Raw genomic sequence first — 18,987 nt, forward strand, 5'->3', positions numbered from 1 at the left:
AGGTGTGCAAAACCGACAAACCAATTCTGTTTAAAAACCAAGAACCAAAACATTTTTTTTTCACCCAAAATTGGACTGATAGCCTTTCGATTTTCTCAGTATAGTTTCACGGAATCTATAGTTTCACATTTCACCCCAAGCACCCTGCTAAAAAGCAGCACACATTTAGCAGTAGACATCTGCATTTGTTCCTTTAATAAATTACTCTTGTATTGGTAAATGTTACCAAGTTATTGAATATATTGCTTCAGGTCATAGAACAAATAATTTGGTTTTAAGCGAATTCTAATTACCATAAGCAAAACCAATCAAATATCAATTAATTAATCATGAATCAATTATTTCACTTTGTTGCAAGGGCATGGCAGTTACACTAATCAGTTAGGCTGGTCTTACAAATAGGCAACGTACACAGCAGCATTCCAGTTCTCCTTCCTGAAATGTCCTCCTTTCTCAGATTTGAGGTCAATCCAATTCCTTTTTTACATCCATGGAATTGTTTGAAGAAGGTTTTGAAAAAACAGAACTGACCCATAACCTGTTCGTTTAGACTACTAGCTATCCATCACTGAGTGGGTAGGAGCCACAAAAAGTCCTGTTTTAGACAGGATGTTCCAGGTGTTAAAGACTCCATAGCTCCGGCTTCCTGAAACCTCAAGATTACACAGCACAGCGCACTGGCATTACAGTGCTTCAAACAGGGCCACGGATTGAGATGACTGCAATGAAATGTCTGGCACTGCCTGGTGAGACACCACTATGAATCTGGGATCCTTCATGAACCAGTAAGATCAATTAGGCTACAAGGACAAAGAATGATGTGAAGGTTCTTATTTTATACAGGTGTGATGGTCTATATGGTAGTACATTGGGTGCTCTCTGCACGTTTGCTTCTCAAGCTCAGTTTAAATAACACTCTGATGCCTCCTTGAATTCAGAGCACGCTGCTTTGACCCAGGGGAACAGTACCTGATAGCACCTTAGACTCGAGACCCGCTCATGGAGCATTCTTTGCTCGCTGGATGCAATTTCCGTCTCTCAGCCCCAAGGCTGATCTCTGAACAGAGTGACAGACCACCCCAGGAAGGAGAATCCATTCTTGTGATGGACCTACTTCAGGAGTCTTATCTCAGGTTCTCCCTACTCAGCATCTTGATCACTCAACTTGAGGCCAAAACAAGATAATAAATAAAAATCAGATTTTCTAGAAAACGGAACAGGCACTCTTAGTCCAGGTTCAAGCAGTCTCCCACAGGGCGTCTGCTCCCATCCCCTTCTTGACAGTTTCCCGGCTCTGGGCTCTCCGGGGGCTGGCCAGAGCTCGCTCGTGGCTGCTCTGCGGGGTCCCGGGGCTCTGTGGGCGGTGGGTGACCCGGTTCTGCCCGGGCCCGGCCGAGCCGAGTCCGCAGGCGCCCCAGCTGCCTCCGTGCTGCCCGCAGCCGCGCGCTCGTCTCACGCAGCCGTCTGCACTTGACCTTTAACCTCCCGCGCAGGCGCTCGTTGGCCTCCAGCGCGCTGAAGAGACGCGCTTTCACCTCGCCGGGCTCGGCCAGGGCATAGCTGTGGTCCGGCGGCCAGGGCTCCTGGGACAGACGCAAGACGGGCACTTTAAAACGGGAGAACACCGCCAACACGAGCCAGCATTCGGCAGGGCAATCTCCAGGTGACAGCGTGCAGATCAAACGGTCCAAAGCAAGCAATCCTGACCTCGGTCCACAGTATATATATAGTAAACTGAGAACTGCATGTACGTGACAGATGCATTCCTGGAAACCTCAGCATAAGTTAAAAACCCAGTTCAGCTTAGGTCAAGAACTAACTGTATGGTATTATTTCCTGTAATGGACAGAGAAGCATCCAGGCAGCAGGGAATTTTCAAGGGGTCAAATAGTGCATCTGTGTGTAGGTGACTGAGACATAACCCCCCAGATCCAGATCTATAAGAATAATTTCCTTTAGGATTTATACATCTCTCACAGTGGGGGGAAAAAAAACAGGCACGTGATGTACATTGCAAAACGTACACTGAGAAATTTTAACTTGGAATCCATGCGGTGTTTCTGTGGTTTGAGGCAATCTTTCTGTGGAAGTAAAAATACTCATATTTACGGATTACGGGACTAGACAATGCTACCCTGCAGCTCTGACTCTTGGGCAAAATGAAATCTTACTGTGACCCTGTACACTAGGGTCGATGCACACTCTACCTGTGGAGTGGATTCTGGGCTTCGGTCAGCTATGCTTTCGGCAGTCTCCGTGGTTACTGGCTCCTCCCTCTCTCCTCTGCAGTCTAACTCCACCTCTTCCAGCCATAGCTCCTCCCACTTAGAGGCTGCGGCCGCTCTGTCGGTCTTCAGCTTCTTCCGAGATTTCTTCCTCTGAATGGGAGGACAAAGACACTTATCTGTACAGGCCGGGCACCGATTGACAGACCATGCATGTAGGGTTTCTGGATTTCTGTGTTACCCAACAAATACAGATCAATCCCAATCAGTAAGAACAAAACAGTTTCTTTAATAAACACCAGAAACACTCTTTACATGGTCTTCACACCTTTGTCCAGGCCTGAAGGCAATTCATTATTCTCTCCCTCATCCTGGCTTGTCTGTCACAGCTATGTGCGAAACATTGCCTGGGTTGTTCATTTCCCAAAACCCATTAGACTCACTTTAAAGATCTTTTCATCTGAAGCTTTTAATGGGTACATTATAGTTTTAATCTTGATTTTGCTGGGCATTTTTTCTTCTTTTCCAATCTGATTTTTATTCTGGGGTGTACCTATTACGTGCACTATTGTATGATGCTTTTGAGTTTCTCCCACTCTGACCTGCCATGAGCTGAGTGGGTAACACCAGTGTATAGCGCAGGGGTAGAAAAACAGACAAGTGACAAAGCTACAGATCCGCAAAACAAGTGGCAAAACCTTTCATCATGCAAACCAGACGCATGTCCCAGTCCAGTAGATTTAACTTTCTAGCCTCTACTTTAATTCTAAAGTGCAAAACCGCTTAGCAAAGCCACAGCACGTGCACAACACATATAAATAAGAGTCATCTGCAATAATTACCAGGAACTGGAGAGATGCAGTTCACAGAACAAATACTGCCATGCTACCAGCTAACACAGGCTTTTAAAGATCCAGGAAGCATAGAACGAGCAGGAGATTATAGCTGTCCTGTCATTCTGGTACCCTGATAATGTGAATTCTGACAAATTTAATAGAATCCAAACAACATTAGGTATCAAAATTCATAAATCAGGGGAGCATGAATAATACAGATCTGTAACACTAGGTAAACATTAACACACTGAAGTACACGATGGAAGAGATGACCCGAGCTGTGTGCGCGCGCGAGGCCGGAGTGAGACGCTACACCCCGCCCGTCTGTGGCCTGGCGCAGACTGTACAGGATTGAGGGTAACTGTGGGGGGTTGCCCACCTTGGAGCTGGTGGGCGGGAAGGAGAAGAGGGTGGGCACGGCGTTCCACAGGAGGTTCTTGCGGTTGCTGAAGCTGCTGAAGCAGTCGGGCGTGAAGTGCTGCGAGCAGATGACCATGTGCCTCTTGGGCTGGAAGTCGTCTCGGGCGATGTTGTCCAGCCACTCCTTCAGCACGTGGGGTTTACTGAAGGGAAACCTGTCAGGGAGGGTGCGCCAGGGTGAGGCATTACTCTGCTTGGAAATCGTCCATCCATCCGTCTTCTAACCACTTATACCACTCGGCATCGCGGGGAAGCCAGAGCCTGTCCTGGCAAGCAATGGGCACAAGGCAGGGTTCACCCTGGACAGGGCGCCAGTCCAACACAGGGCACACACAGGCACCAACACACACGGTCTCACCAGGGCCATCTTCCCAGAAGCCAACTAATCCTACCAGTATGTCTTTGGACTGTGCGGAGAAACTGGAGCACCCCGAGGAAGCCCATGCGAGCACCAGGAGACCATGCAAACTCTACACGGACAGCAGCCGGGGTCTGAAATCGAACCCAGGGCCCCCAGCTCTGTGATGTGGCCATGCTAACCACTGCAGCACTGTGTCGCCCTCTTGTAAATATTAATAACGATGACAATAATAAATAATATTCAAGTAAAAATAATAACAGACAGCCCAGATGGACACAAGGCCAAGCAACCATTTATGAACCTGTTAGTGCACTTCTTGCACATAATACTTCCCTACACACCCACTTCTCTCCTATATACTCAACACAAACCCATACCGTGAGATCACTAAATTAATGTATCTTTCCCAGATAAAGATATGCAATGGGTAAAAACAAAAAAGTACCTTATTCAACACTGGACGTCCGAACAACTTTACACAAAGAGCAGTAAAGAGGTTAGCCCGCGCTGAACAAACCGAGGACTTAATTAAATAATTAATAGACACTGCTGCCGTCCTGGCTCAAAGGAACTGGGGGACAGCGAGGACAGAAGCCCGAGAATGGAAAAATCTGCTTGAAGCATTATTTTCTGTCGCACAGCTTTCGCCCACCAGCTCTCGCTATCAGAAATGTGAGTGCGGCAATGCTGTGAATTACTGGGAATACAATCGGGAAAACAGCTGTACCTGTGGAAGGTGAGATCCGGGTTCTTGCTGCTGTACCTGTTGGTACAGTTGTAAGCAGAGCAACTCTTCGGCATGTCTTTACGCGCAGTGCTCTCTCTGCCCCAAACAAAGATGGCGGCCAGCATTCCAACTGGGGGCAGCAACCGAGCTGAGCCGTCGCCCCTCAGTCAGAGCGAAAAGCCGGAGGCTGGGAAAAAAAGAGACAGGAAATTACAACAAGTCAACCCTTCGGCGAGGTGTCCTCGGCTATGAGTGTTTTTTTTTCTCGCAGAAGTGTAAAACAGAAGTGCGCGGACACTCCAGTTTTCAATCCCATCTCCCAAACTGCGTTTCGGAAGGCGCGTCTGCTTACGCGGTAGGTTTCACCGTCCTCGTCGGTGAGCTGAATTTCTTAAAACATCCACATTTTTTTTTTCTCGGCCTCGTCAGCTCTTCCTCACAGCGGGTAGCGCGTCGTTGAAAGTGTGACTCCGGGAGTGAGGCATCGCTCCGCTCTCATACGAACAGATGACTAGTCTGCCAGGTCGGAAAACATCCCGAAACCAAGATGGCCGACGGGCTTCGGTATTTTCCGCAAGGTTTCCCGAATACGACCTCAGCCGGCAGATGGGTTTGGGTCTCAGAGCGTAGCCCGTAACCTCCCTGTCATTATGAAAGTGGCGGAGTTGGTGGTTGTTGAGTGGAACCACTGAACTTGTGTGTAATTCACTCTCACACTGTGTTGTATTCGTCTGTAGCCACAGCCGGGGCAGTAATAGAAAACCAAGACACAATACAATACGTTCTCAGCTGAGGTCTGTATATAACCGAAGATTGCACTGCGCGTCTGTTACAAGTGATAATGGGGAACCACACCTACGGTATTTTAACTATGTTCTTGTCTGATTGGGTAGAATATTTGGTTTTCTGTAATTAAAAGCTCGGTTGAAAACTCAGGAGACCAAACAGCTCTCCAGGATAAAGGCAAGAGATCTCTGTGTTTTGCATCTATGCTGTGACAAAGCTCTAAGTGACAGTGATCAAAAACCGACTGCGACCTTACAAAAAGAAAGAATGAAAAATGAGGGAACCTAATTGTAAAGCAGTTTCGATTCCTAGACAGTCTTGATATCTTCAGGATTATGTTCCAACACAGTTGGTCAAATTGAACAATACATTTAATTTATTAGCTGTATGTAATTATGATGTAATTAGCCGTTTCCACATTTAAGGTTTCTTCAAGGTGTCTTACTGTCAAACCTTCAAGACATTTACGCCAATAAAGATAGTACCTTTTAAAACCTGTCAAATCATAGCCGTGATATCACAGTTCTGCGGTTCAGTGAATGATTAGACCTGCTCTGTAACAGAGTGCCCCAGTGAAACAGAGCTCAGAGGATTCTGCCGAGTCTGAGACCCGTGGGGTAAATGTTACAGAACAGTCCCAAAGAGGCATGACCAGTCAGCCTTGCTGGAAAGCTAAGGTGTCGCTGGTTTCCAGCTCTTGCCTGCCTGCCTGCTCCAATACTAGTGTTTATTACATTAGACATCTGAACTATGTAGCTGAATCTCTTCATTCAAATACATCTCTGCATCAGCTGTTATTGGTGCAGAGTCAAAGTTGTAGTTACGACTGCTTTGAGCAGTTTCGGTGTCGAGGAAATGCACTGACAAAGGCTTCCGAGTTTCACGATCGGAAATGCGTTCACCCAAATTTCTGTTTGATCCCGGTAAGGGGGTTGAAGGACCAGGGTTGAGAACCACTGGTCTAGGCTTCTGGATTTTGTTTAATCTGGGTCACCAGTGCTAATTGGTGCCTGTAACTGATCTTCTGGCTACTGGAGGCTTTCGTTCTGTACTCATGTCTTGGATTCAAAATTGCCATCGTACATTGGTTCTCAGTCTTGGTCCTGACTAACCTTGTCAAGTCCTTAATCACAGGACTTCAAATCTCTCTTAATTTTCTCATTGAGACCTTTTTAAAATGGATTTTCAGCTCTGGAAAAGCTGAGTGGCATTAGTAACTGGTATATGGACCTTGTGCTAATCAGTACGTTTCTGGCTCAAATATAACCATCTGGACTTAAGCAGTAGGGAAAAAGACTGCATCGGGAAACTCCAGCAATGAGTCGGCCAGTGTCGATTTTTCAACTGATCACCTGGCCTGAACTAACAAGTCAGTCGGTTACAGATGCCAGTTAAGAGCCCAGCAGACACAAGGGGTACCCCAAGGCCAGAAATGGGAACCACCACCCCAGCAGGTTGTCTGTGTCTCTTTAAATTATCAGCAGCTCCTGGCAGCTGGGAAAGGATAATGTGACCAGTTTAAGCCTTAACGGGATCACTTTAACCCTTCACCCAGGTGCAGGGTTGTTCGGAAGTTTGAGAAGCCTAGAAACCTGCAGGAACAGATGTGGGAACCACCTGTCTAGAGGTGCTGCCGATTTTGTTGGCACAACACTGAGAGAGGCACCACCCTTGTCATGGGCATTAATCTGCTATAGGAGCATAGAAGGGCAACAGACCCCACAGTGTGCGTGGCAGACCCACAGCCCTCTCTCCTCACGAGGTAATGCTGCAGGTGATCAACAATCACATAGTCCAAATCATGGAGGTGCAATGAACAACTGAGAATACTAAATTTATTTATTTTTTAAAAAAGTAACATCTTTTTTTTTCCGGATTTCACAACGTTCAAAAGAAAAATAAGTCCAAAAAGTAATACCAGAGCTTCAGATGCAGATTTAAAATAATCAATAGTTAGATCTTTATTTACAACATATTTTACAATTTACAGAGTTTCATAGAAACAGCCCTCTCCTCTGTGCCACTGTTCAGTTCCCTCGCAAAAGCCGGCCGCTTACATTCCTGCGGTCTCTGACACTTTCAAATAACCAGTTCCAAATTAAATTAAATGTCTTTAAAAAAACATAAAGAGGGAACAAACTCGTTTTCCTTTGGTAAATTAGATTTCCTTTTTGTTTTTACAGTAGAATACACATATTTACACAAGCTGGCGTGACCAGTGTCTACTGCTGCCATTTTCCCACTAGCCATGTGACCCAGGTCCAGGCCTGCTTACTGAAGACTGAAAGCACCGGCCTGGGCTGTAACTGGGTCGGCCTGGATTGGCCCGGCTGGGCCAATGCCTTGATCCAGGCTAAGAGACGCAAAACTCTGTTCTTATTCAGCAGACGTTGTAGTTTTAGTGCAGGAACATTCAGACAGAAACTGGATTTAGGTAACAGGGAAAAAAAAAATCGAACTCGTTTTACACAAAATATAATTCACCTTAAAACATGTTTTCTGAAAGACTTAAGGGCATGCACAAAAGCTCCAATTATGTGTGCACAATTTCAGAGACAACAGGATTTTTTGTTGTTTCATTGAGAGAGTAGTTTCCAAAGGGGAGAGTTTCTGGTTATTCTGCAAAATAAAACTTTGTATGCACACTTACAAAACTCTTCAGAACACGGTACTGTATTTGTTAACACAGAAATCCTGTCCATGGAAAGTCCCCATGTGGATCTGCTCAGGCAACCCAGGTGAAGTTCTTGTCTGAATGGGGCCTGTTTTGTAGCTCAATCCCAGCTGCTGTACAGCCTCCAGTTTGAGATGCTAGATCAATGACTGAGAGGGAGGCTGAGTGGAATGAATGCAGGGGGAACTTTGTGCATTGTTTTCGTAATGGATTAACAGAAAGTATGAAATGATTAAAAAAGACAAAAAGGCAAATCTAGTCAAGTTCTCTGGATTGTTATTTTCCATTTTGGGGAAAAAAAAAGGCTTGATAACAAGGGCTACAATTTCAAGAATTATTTAAATAATCACTTAAAGAGACCCTTTATAAAAATACCTCAGCCTATCAACTGCACAAATGGTCAGGCTGTGGTGTAAATAAAAATGTTTTAATCCTGCAGCTTTCACTTGTGTCAGGCAAAATGGTACCTCACAACTGTGTTGTCCAACAGGGACAACACAGAAGACATAGGCCAAAGCAGACCAAATCTGAAAAGAAACCAGGCAAGAAAAGCAAAGGCATGTCACTGTAAGCTCTTAGAAATGTCCAAGTACTGCGTGAACACCCATGTAGCACTTCCACTGTGTGAGCACTGTAAGTTGTAAAACCGGAGCTTATAGCACTAGGAAGGAGACATCACAACCACTATTGAACAAGCGGGATAATTCGGTTCTTCTTCACGAAGTCCGGGGAACAGAAAGGAGGTCACATGAGCTCTCCCAGGAGTGGCAGGCCTGTTGTCACTGGCGGTTCAGGAAAGCAGAAAAGGTGAGGGGTTTAGACTGTGGGCTCCTCCACCACCCCTCCCCAGAACAGGACCACAAGAAGCCCCGGAGGGTTTCTGAGCTCCGCAGAAGAAAATCCCCAGCTCAGGCATGACAGCTCACAGACAGCCCCGTTTCCGGTCGTACAATGTCAAAGGCTGGGCTGCCCGAGTGGAGTGAGCTGACCCTTTAACAGGCTGTGGAGAACTATGGCATTTCCATCATACTTCCCTTGATACTTTAGGAGAAGACGGGAGAAATTCTTGTTATTTAACCCCCACTGAAGCATTTAAATGATCATTTTTGATAAGCCTTAATTTTTCACCTACGGAGCTCCATTTCCTAAACTCAGTACCTTGTGAGCAAAGCATTGGTCCATATAGCATTAACCTTAGTGCTGGTGTGTGCTGGGATATGAAGCATGTGTCTGCCAGATCCCAGAGCTTTCTGCGGATTAGTGCCGCTCCGATCAGTTTGATGATAAACGTGAACTTGCTTTAAGCCAGACATACCTCAAGAATCTGAAATTTAGAACAAAAAGTTTCATAAGGGTTTGAGTGGGTGCACAGGGGCTGCAAACACTTGAACTCCACTGCCTGCAGGCATGATGTAGGGGTAACGAAGGGCAATGAGACATGAAATAATGTTTCTGTGCAACATGCTCAGAAGTGCAAAGTCTGCAACCCCCCCCCCCCCCAACCCCCACCCCTCTCTCTCCAATAACAGTAAGGTCACCCCTTTCCACACAACACGCTACTGTCAGAGAGAGCTCCCAAGAACAGAGCACGGATCTGCTTCTCGTATTGCTTATTAATAAAAAAAACACCTGGGGTGCATTATAGGGATGCTCTATCATCTTCTGTCCCTTCCAATGTCAACATAACCCTCTTCTGCCCTAAAAAAAACAAAAACATTAATTTGTCTGAAATACAATAAGTATTGTATTTCATAGGGTGTCCAGAAAATAACGCCACTCTTGACCACTGATGTAGAATGGGCAGGAACAGCGCAGTACACTGAAGATGGGGGGAATACTGGGTTTTAAGGAAGGCAGAAGGAGACGGACACAATCCCGGGCCAGCCGGACCACTTCAGAACCTGGATTTGTTCACTGGCACTCGACACAGCCAGATGTGAACAGTGTGATCACTACTGGCGGTTTTTTTTCCCTCCCCTCTGCTCCTCCTTGATTCCTCAAGAGTGCCCATTTGACATTCCTCCATTCCGGCCCTCAAGTCCCTCTCTTCTCACAAGTATGCTTGTCGGAGTTTGCAGCGTCCGTAACAGACACCTGCCGAGCCGCGCTTCTAGCGTAGAACTTGCAGGGTTTTTTTTTGCATTTCAGTAGTCTGTACAGTGATTGCCTCACGCAAACAGGAGCACCTCATCTTTGGGGGGGGGGGGGGGGGGGGGAAAAAGTCTGAACCTTAAGACTGGAGTGATCACCGTTTCAGCCACTCCGTCAGCTCACCGGCAGCCCAGCGGCGTCCCGCCAACCCGCCAACCCCCCACCCCCCCACGCGCAGTCCAGATCGGATCACACCGGATCGCCGTCAGTCCAGGAAGAGCTTTCTGGAGCCCATCCGGGACCGGTTCGACCGGCGGATGTCGAATTTGGAGTCCCTGCACCTCTGGCAGACGTAGACCTCGGGCACGTTGGACTTGCGGATTTTGGCGCAGGACAGGTGGATCCAGGTGTTGCACTCGTTGCACTCGATCATGGGCCGTCCGGCGAAGGGCTTCATGCAGAAACACGTCACCAGGTCCCACGAATCGTCATCTGCAGCAGGGGCGAAGACATGGAGGACAGGCGTCAGTAAATAAGAGGTCTGCTTCCCAACCCGAGCCCGATCCTTTGTCAGGCCAGGTTCGGCTTTGTTTTCTAATAAGTGAAAATTGATTATTATTATATGTTCTAAATGTATTTTTATTAGAAGAAATTCGGAACTCATTATGCGCGCGCTTGCTCACTCTCTTTCTCGTATGTGTGTAACAGAGCTAAAACCAGTCACGCCTGCGTGCATGTTTACTTTGCGTTTTTGGTAGGCCTATTACCGTTATCAGCCGTTCCCCACTTTCAAATCTATTACAGATTTATAAAATACCAGTTTTTCTCAGTGCACGGCCTTTTCTATCGACTCAAGCGCATAGCGTCGTAAAGCCACGTCTGTGAGAATCTGTCTCCGTGTGTGCATGTGTGTCTACTCGCTCCGAGAGGAAAAGACAGTGACCGATCTCGGGTTCGGGTTTCAGATCCGACAGTACCATTCGGGCTCGGTCGGGTCGGGTCTCGAGGTCTCGGGTCCGGGCTTCAATTTCATGCCCGTGCAGACCTTGAGGCAGTAATGCAGGCAGTACTGCCTATGTACAGGGGCCAGTCCCTGTAACACGCAAATCATTTGCAGTGCTCAAAACCACAACCTGTTTTATTAACCAGCCACATCCTGAGAAATTAGGAAACATGAAATACAGGACTGCCTGCCAAGGAGTTGCAAAATGGGCAGCGGTTAGCACAGCTAACGTGCTCAGGGCCCCGGGTTCAATTCTGGACCGGGGGTGCTATCCTGTATGGAGGGTGTTTGTGTGTGTTAACTCTGGGTGCTCCAGTTAGGTCCCACAGTCGACCAGACATACTGGGACGTTAATTGGCTACTGGGAAAACTGTCCCTGGCGTAATCGTGTGTACGTTTGCATGCTGGCCCTGCAGTGGACGGACGTCTTGTTCAGAATGTATCCTGCCTTGTGCCCTTTGCCTGCTGGGATAGGCTCAGAGCAGATTAGAAAAGGCACAGATGGATAGTTGGAACATCATATCCTCTCTTCCCCCACGTCTTAATTGAGTTTACTCAACCTAGCTGGTTTTTAAATACACTGTCAGCACCTGACAGCAGTATGGTATCGGCCTCCTGCTAAGCACTAGGAAAGTTACCTGAGTCGACCATGATGTCCTCGTCGTTCCCAGTGCCGTCCTCATCCCGAAACACCACCTGCTTTCCCTGTCGGATTACCGTCCTTTTTCCGGGAACACCCTCCTCTCTCGGAGCCTCCGCGGCCTCTCCGTCGTCCTCCGCGGCCTCGCTCTCCCGCGCCGGGCAGGCGGAGCTCTCGGACGACGGGCTGCCCGGCTCCGATTCCTCCTCCTTGCAGCGCGTCTCCCAGTGGAGCTGGCCCTCCGCCGCCGCCGCCGCGGCCTCGCAGGGAGCCGGGCCGGGCCTGCCCTCCGGATCCGCCTCGTCCGCCGGCTCCGGCTTGATCGGCCGCCCGCCGCCCGGGAGCCCGACCCCCGCGGGGGCCGCCCGCCGCTCCTCGGCCTCCCTCCGCTTCAGCTTCTTCCTCCGGGCCTTGTCCGCTTTCTTCCTGTCCAGCAGCAGGCTCGCGGACTTGGCCCGCTTCATCAGCGGGGGCAGTGGGGCGCCGCCCTTCTTCTCCGCCCGCTTGAACCCCCCGAAGCTCCGGCGGTTCTTGGGGGTCAGCGAGAGTCCGCCCATGGCGGGCAGGCCGCCGTCCAGCCGGGGGGGCTCCCAGCCGTCGCTGTCCACGGTGCTGCCCGTGCTGTTCGGGGGGCTGGAGCTGGTCCGGAGAGGAGCCTCCTGCAAGACAAACCACATTTCACAGTCAGGTCGAGCCACCCGCACCCCCACGCGCATTTCTGTAATGGAGCCCCTCGCTCGGATGCACTGTCCACTCCCACAGGTCCTGTGGCCGAGGGGATTACTCCACATCTCGTCACACCCTCCCCCACCACCGCCTCCGCCTCCACCTCCACCTCCGCCTCCAGGAGCTCAAGGGGGCTCGAGACCCCCCTGTCAACACCGCAGGGTAGCCTTCCATTCCTCATTCTGTCCGGGCTCTTCCTGAACAAGCGGCCCTGGAGGCTCGGAATGTCCGGGAAAGCTGGCGGCACACCGACAGATCGACAACACCAGTCCTGCTCCCCCCCCCCCCCCCCCCGCTTTTCCTACATCGGCCCCCGAAGTTGGCAGGTTTCTTCGCCAGCGGGTCTTCCCCTGACCGGTGCCCATCAACCTTCCGGCGCTCCCAGGCTCCGTTTCTTCCTCATTCCCTGCTCTCCCTCCAGTCCAGACCCTTGGTTCAGAACTCCAGGAATCTCCCGCCGGATGCACCGCTTCGCAGAGGCTCAGATCCCACGATCTGCGATCCGTTTCGGGTCGGGAGGCATTTTAGGTGTGGAGTTTCCATCGCCACCCCGGAATTGGGATCCCTTTGGTGTGACATGCCACAGCTGTCTGAAACAGTGCTCCAAAACGCGTTGTGCCTCAGCTAACCTGTTCAGGAGCTTCACTGCTCCCGGGATTCTCTTCCACGTTGGGTGGATCCTCCCTGGAGGAAAGCCTGAGACACGTCAAGCTGCTCTGGGCCGGATAAAGGGAATCTTTACAGCCGGCAGCAGTGTCCTCATCACCTGCTTGATGCTTCCAGGAGTCTCAGCACTTCCTCTGCTTACCTGTTCGTCTCCCCTGATTCTGTTCCTCAGCGCTGTCAGCTCTGCTTTTCATTTTGTTTTACACTTAGTTTTCCACGTACAGAACGGGTTTTCCTTCTATTCCACTCGCACCCTCCCTTCTGTGTTTCTGGACGGGAGGAGCTGCCGATACTGTGCTACAGAGTTCGGTTCTCAGGCCCAAACGGACCCCATTTGGGAACCAGAAAAAGAAGCGCTGGGGGCTTTAACGCTACATAAACACACACACCCACACCTGAACACCCCAGGCAGGGTCTCTGCTGACCGGGGTCTCGCCCCTCAGGTGGGCACAGTCTCGGAAAAGGGAAGCAGGTGTTGGGGGGGGCGTGGGAAGGGCTTGGGAAGTTAGGGTGTGGGGGGGCCACAGTGCTCGGGCAATCTCCCCATTCTCTCGTCTCCGCAGCTCAGCACCATAGGCTGGTCTGGGGTCTGGGGTCGGGGGCCGGCCACCCCGCGTGTAAGGTGCTCACACGAGCGCTACAGAGTAGAGCATGGCATTCGGAGGCAGGATCGGGATGAGCATGGAGTCTGGAATGTCCCTCTTACCCTGGGAGAGGGGGGTCCCTCCAGGACAGAGAGGAGGAGGAGGAGGAGGAGGAAGAGGAGCTTTGGCGGGGCAGTGTGTGGGGCAGCCTGGCACTGCAGTTGCCCGCGCTGTAACTGATCTGTGGGATAAACAGAGTAGAACAACAATAGCACAGCATAGGACCACGACACACACAGGCACACACCGCCATGCCCGGCGAGGGAGCGGGGGGGGGGGCGGCTGCCTGCAGCTTTCCCAAGGCCTGCAGCCGCACGCTAACCACACCGCAACCCGTCACATCTTCTCCTCTCCGCAGCCCCAGTCCTGCTGTGCCTCCTCACTGCTCGCCCGGCGAGACCCCCGCACCGATCGACTCGAGGGGCACGATGAGAACAATGACAACGCCGCCGCCGCTATCGGCTCGGCACTGAGCGGGCTGGGCCAGAGCACGGCCAGGATCCAGCTCCAGACCGGTCAGAGCTCTCCTGCAGCCAGGTGACCGAAGAACCGGGGGGGGGCTTTTGGAGTCCCGAAGGTTTGCGTTTGATTTTTTTTTTTGCGTGGTGCATCAGGGTACGAAAGAGGAGAGACAGACGGCACAGAAGAGGGACACCGTGCGGCCGCTGAAGACCGGTGACTGCACGTACCTCCTTGGGGTAAGGAATATAACCGGCGTACGCCAGAACGAAGGTGCAGAACTTGTTGAAATCCTCCACCGTCCGGCGCCTTTTGCAGCTGGGACTGCAGTCCTGCAGCGGGGGAAAGGGGAGAGAATTAGCAGCCGGTCACAGCGAATGCTTACGGCAACCGTTACGGCCATACGGGTGGCGCAGTGGCTAGCGTTCGTTCAGTGGGTTCAATTCCAGAACCCGGGGCTGCTGTCTGTGTGGAGTCTGCGTGTTCTCCCCCGTTTACATGGGTTTCCTCCCACAGTTCCAAAGACCTCCTGGCAGGTTAGTCGGCTTCTGGGGAAATCCGCCCTGCTGTGAGTGTCTGTGTCAGTGTGTCAGCCCTGTGATGGGATGGCGCCCCTGCCTTGCACCCACTGCATGCTGGGATAGGCTCCGGCTCCCCTGCAACCCCAAACTGGAAGAAGCAGCTAGAAAACGGATGGCTTTTCGCGCAGTGAAATCTTGAATGAATTCAGGATTTCGTGTACATGCATATACTGCTGCACACATATGAAACACTTGTTAAGAGTTCTGGACCTGTAACTTGAAGGTTGTGGGTTCAAATCCCAGGGGAGACACAGCTGTTGTCCCTGGACAAAGGGATCTTACCCAGTAAATTACCCAGTATTTGTATTTGTGAGTAGATGGAGGCAAATGTTCGTTCCTTTGGAACAGAATCTTTTCTCCCGGGAACCTGCCCAGATCGTAAGGAGCACAATATGGAGGAAGGGGGAATATAAATAAATCTGGAATTTTTGTCGAATTCAAAACGACACCCCACTGTCCGGAACTGAGCATTAAATCTTTGCATCATATTAAAGTTTTTCCGGTTAAATTCCCAACACATTTATTTGTGACAGAAAAAAAATGCCCTGCCTGTCAGGTTTAACAACCTCAGGTACTTTTATGCTGTTAAAGTAGCATTAAAAAAAAAATCTTTGTATAATATTTGGTTTACTACAAAAAAAAAGACTACCGTCTTTTCTGTCGTACTTTTTTACCAACAGAAACAAAATCTATTTTTTCTGCTGGAAACAATAGGCTGTCCTCCCAGATCTGCCTCTTTAAAAAAAAAACTTCTTAACGGGTAATACTAATCTCACAGTACTAGTATACCCACTGAAAATACCAGACGGAAAATGTATTGATGGCTTGCACTCATGAGCTCTGAGATGAAGGTCGTCTCTCTCCTATTACCGGGTTATTTGTTAAATAGCGGCGCAGGTTAAACAGATGGATTCCCTGACCGTTCACAGACGCGTTACGGCCAGGAGTTTGAATCGCCTCTTACGGGCGCGCTGTGCCTTTAAATCGCGCATCACTCTCCGGCTCGAACCGATTGCGTCACTCGGTGGGCCGGCGGGAGGGAGGTCACTGTACTTTTTTGGCAATAGTTGTCGTTTCTGCTAACAAACGCAGCGCGAACGAACTGAGATCTTTTCGGGCACTTGGGAGCCTCTCGCTCGGTGGTTCATGAATACTGTTGGTTAATGCAAGATGCAGAACACACACACACACACACACACACAAGACGTGGGCATTAATCTATCGGCTGGCGATCCCTCAAGAAGGGACAGAACGTGCATCGCCAAGAAACACCCCAGGAAAGAAAGCAGAAACGCCAGCAGTTTGCTACGGCTGCGTTAATATTATGTAAGAACAGACCGAGACAGAGCTCCAGTCCGGACAGCTTTTGATCGACAGCGCTAAGACACCGTTTCATTACAGAGGCACTGTAAAAGGAGTGTCCTGGGCGGCCGGTACTCCGTCCGTAAATGTCACAAACACAGGGACGCCACCGGCTCCTTCTCGGAGGAGAGAATGGGGTGGGGGAGGGTGTATTCTGGGGGAAATCATCATCGCCACAGCTCTTCAGGGGCCAATTTCGAGCAAAACTTTAAAAATGCCGCATTCGCCATCGACGAGACAGTCTTTCAGACCGCGCCGGGCTAATACAGCATCCGAGCCGTCAAATTCGGAAACGCAATCGAATTAAAACACACACACACACACACAACCCGATATGTCCGACCTGTCCACAGCCGTGTTTGTTTGAAATGCCTCTAAAACGGGGGCGCTTCGCCAATGCAATGCAATCTGCGTCGGCGTTTGTGTGAAGAGAAACTCCGGGCACTTCCCGCGGCGAGCTGACCCGGGGAAACTGTCGCTCTCGGCGATCCGGACACGAGCAAGACCGGAGCCTCCGTGCGTTTCCTGCGGTCGCTTTCCCTGTGCATGTGGGCACACCGGTAACGCAAGAGGGCTCGATCTCAACAGCCGAACGAGAAACTTGTTGTGCGGTTGAAGCGGTCGCGTCCGGCCGGCCGGTCGGTCGGTCGGTTCTCGCCGGCCCGCTTCGCCCACGGCGCGATTAAACCGGCGCTAATGGGTTTATATGACGAGGGAGACTCGCCTTTCAGTTCGATTTCTCCATATCTCAGAAAAAAAAACCCCCACAAGATTGAACCCCACCCCCATACACCGAACACGTTAACACAGACGATCACCAAGTCAGTTCTGTATGTCTGACTGCCGAGCCTGCGACCGGAACACACGATCAGACAACACGGAGTACATTTCTGTTCCAAAAAGCAGATAACCCCCGGTTTTTACTCGTCGAATAGTCTCCATCCCTTGTCGGGGAATATTAAGGCAATGGATCACCACTGATCTGGCTCTGGGCGTTTTGCATTTGCTACGTAAGGATACTTTTAGCATTCTGTACCAGAAAACAGTCTTTTTTACCGATTGAGAACACGAATTGCCCAGTCGTTAATGTCTCCCAGATCACATCATTACTGCAGAAGGCTTTGGGCTTTTCACGGCAAAGTACGTTGAACAAAGCGGCGATGCAGTTTGCGTTAAAGAAGCCGAAGGTGAAAAATCTGAAGTGCCCAGGCAGTGAGATGTCGACCCCCCCCCCCCAGCTCAGACACACACACACAATCGCGACACCCCTGTGCTGTATTTGAAAACAAAGGGCTTTAATGGCGAATCCGCCTTGGCTTAGGTATCGGTTATCATATTAGAACAAAAATTCTCGAACATCTGCTTGTTTCAGAAGTTCGCCACACGCAAAAATCATTGTAATGAACTTTTCTCGCCGGAGGTTTCAAATGACATTTTGTCTACAGGCACGTTTATCACGGGGGGGGTGGGGGTGGGACAGGAGGGGCTCGGAGATTCACAGCACACATCTTTTTCAATCGCACGGAGCGTGGAACCTTCCCGACAACAGCCCCGGGTAACTTCGATGCAACTTTTACCAAGTGTTCGAGGTCATTAAAAACAAAGCCTGCCTATCGATACCCATCCATACAATTACAGAAACAAGATGGCGAATCCCCGTACTCTACGGAACTACCCCCCCCCCCCCCCCCCTTCTGAAAAAAGATCCGAAATCCGTACGGCACAGGACGAGACGATGGAGTTTTGCGATCGAATATAAAGACGGGGAGATCGTTTCGGGGAGGGAAGACCACTGTCGCGGGGGGGGGGGGGGGGGGGAGCCCCTGACAACAAAATTAAAGTACTTTTTTGACAGCAGAGAGACAAGATGGCGTGATGTGTAACAAGAAACCGATCAAACACTGCATCGAATTGATCGGGGGGCATCGCCAGAGCTCAAAAGGCAGAGCTGACAAAAGTGTTCAGAGCTCGGAAAAGGACGAGCACTGCAACAGGGGAAAACACCCGTTTGTGTAACGCTAGCTCTCTCTCGGCAGGTCTGAAATGTGTCCCCCCGCCTCCTCCCTCTCCTCTCCTCGGATCCAGAAACGGTCTCGCCGTGTAATTGTAGCGAACCGCAGGCTACGGTCAGCTGGCGGCGATCGGAGAAAACGGGCTCACCTCTGAATCCAGCGTAGACGACGAGGCCGTATCCATTTCGCGAAGGAAAAGACAACTGTGACAAGATGAACCGAGGCGAGCCACAACGCCAAGCAGGAAAAAAAAATGGGTGTTGGACTTCTGACACCCCCCCTCCGGAGCACCAGAACACTTCTGTAAATCACAAAAGTCTATTTTGCTTCAGCAGAAGGCCGTCTCCTTGCTCCCACGTCTTCAAAAACACAACAACAACAACAACAAAAAAGGATTTTGTTTTCAATACGTGAGTTCGATCATCTTCTCATCTCCCTCCTGCTGATGTGTGTGTTTCATGATACCCACGATTACTTTGCTTGATGTCTCCCCCCTCGAAAGCTCAATTAATGCCCAGGCGAAGGCGGTGTCCCGAATCCTTAACTGTTCACCACATCACTCGAATAACATCTTTATCGCGTTGCCTGGAAAAAAAGGAGAGAAAAGTTGCGAGGCTGTCGGCTGATCTCCGGTTTTCTCAAATCAGTCCTTCTGTGCGCCTCGGTGGGTAGAATACATTACGAGGCGCAGATAAAAGATGAATTCGTTGAAAATTAGTGTATATATATATAAAAAGACACTTTCAAATAAATCGCTGGGTCCTCCGGACTGTC

General features: G+C 50.1%; 2 protein-coding genes across 2 annotated transcripts; both read right to left on the reverse strand.

Moving 5' to 3' along the window:
- Nucleotides 1-178: 178 nt before the first annotated feature.
- Nucleotides 179-5,123, reverse strand: thap3 (THAP domain containing, apoptosis associated protein 3). Its single transcript, XM_088937957.1, has 5 exons — nucleotides 4,922-5,123; nucleotides 4,570-4,756; nucleotides 3,441-3,636; nucleotides 2,208-2,378; nucleotides 179-1,583 (listed from the first exon to the last, which is right to left on the reverse strand). Exons 2-5 carry the CDS (start codon nucleotides 4,692-4,694, stop codon nucleotides 1,227-1,229), a joined length of 849 nt encoding a protein of 282 aa, XP_088794083.1. The 5' UTR covers nucleotides 4,695-4,756; nucleotides 4,922-5,123; the 3' UTR covers nucleotides 179-1,226.
- Nucleotides 5,124-9,132: 4,009 nt separating this feature from the next.
- On the reverse strand, nucleotides 9,133-18,853 carry phf13 (PHD finger protein 13). The gene is made up of 4 exons (XM_088937956.1): nucleotides 18,362-18,853; nucleotides 14,489-14,590; nucleotides 11,762-12,422; nucleotides 9,133-10,612 (listed from the first exon to the last, which is right to left on the reverse strand). Exons 1-4 carry the CDS (start codon nucleotides 18,395-18,397, stop codon nucleotides 10,386-10,388), a joined length of 1,026 nt encoding a protein of 341 aa, XP_088794082.1. The 5' UTR covers nucleotides 18,398-18,853; the 3' UTR covers nucleotides 9,133-10,385.
- Nucleotides 18,854-18,987: the final 134 nt, after the last annotated feature.

The sequence above is a fragment of the Atractosteus spatula genome, chromosome 20 (genome assembly GCF_055471065.1).
Source record: "Atractosteus spatula isolate fAtrSpa1 chromosome 20, fAtrSpa1.hap1, whole genome shotgun sequence".
NCBI classification, from domain to species: domain Eukaryota; kingdom Metazoa; phylum Chordata; class Actinopteri; order Semionotiformes; family Lepisosteidae; genus Atractosteus; species Atractosteus spatula.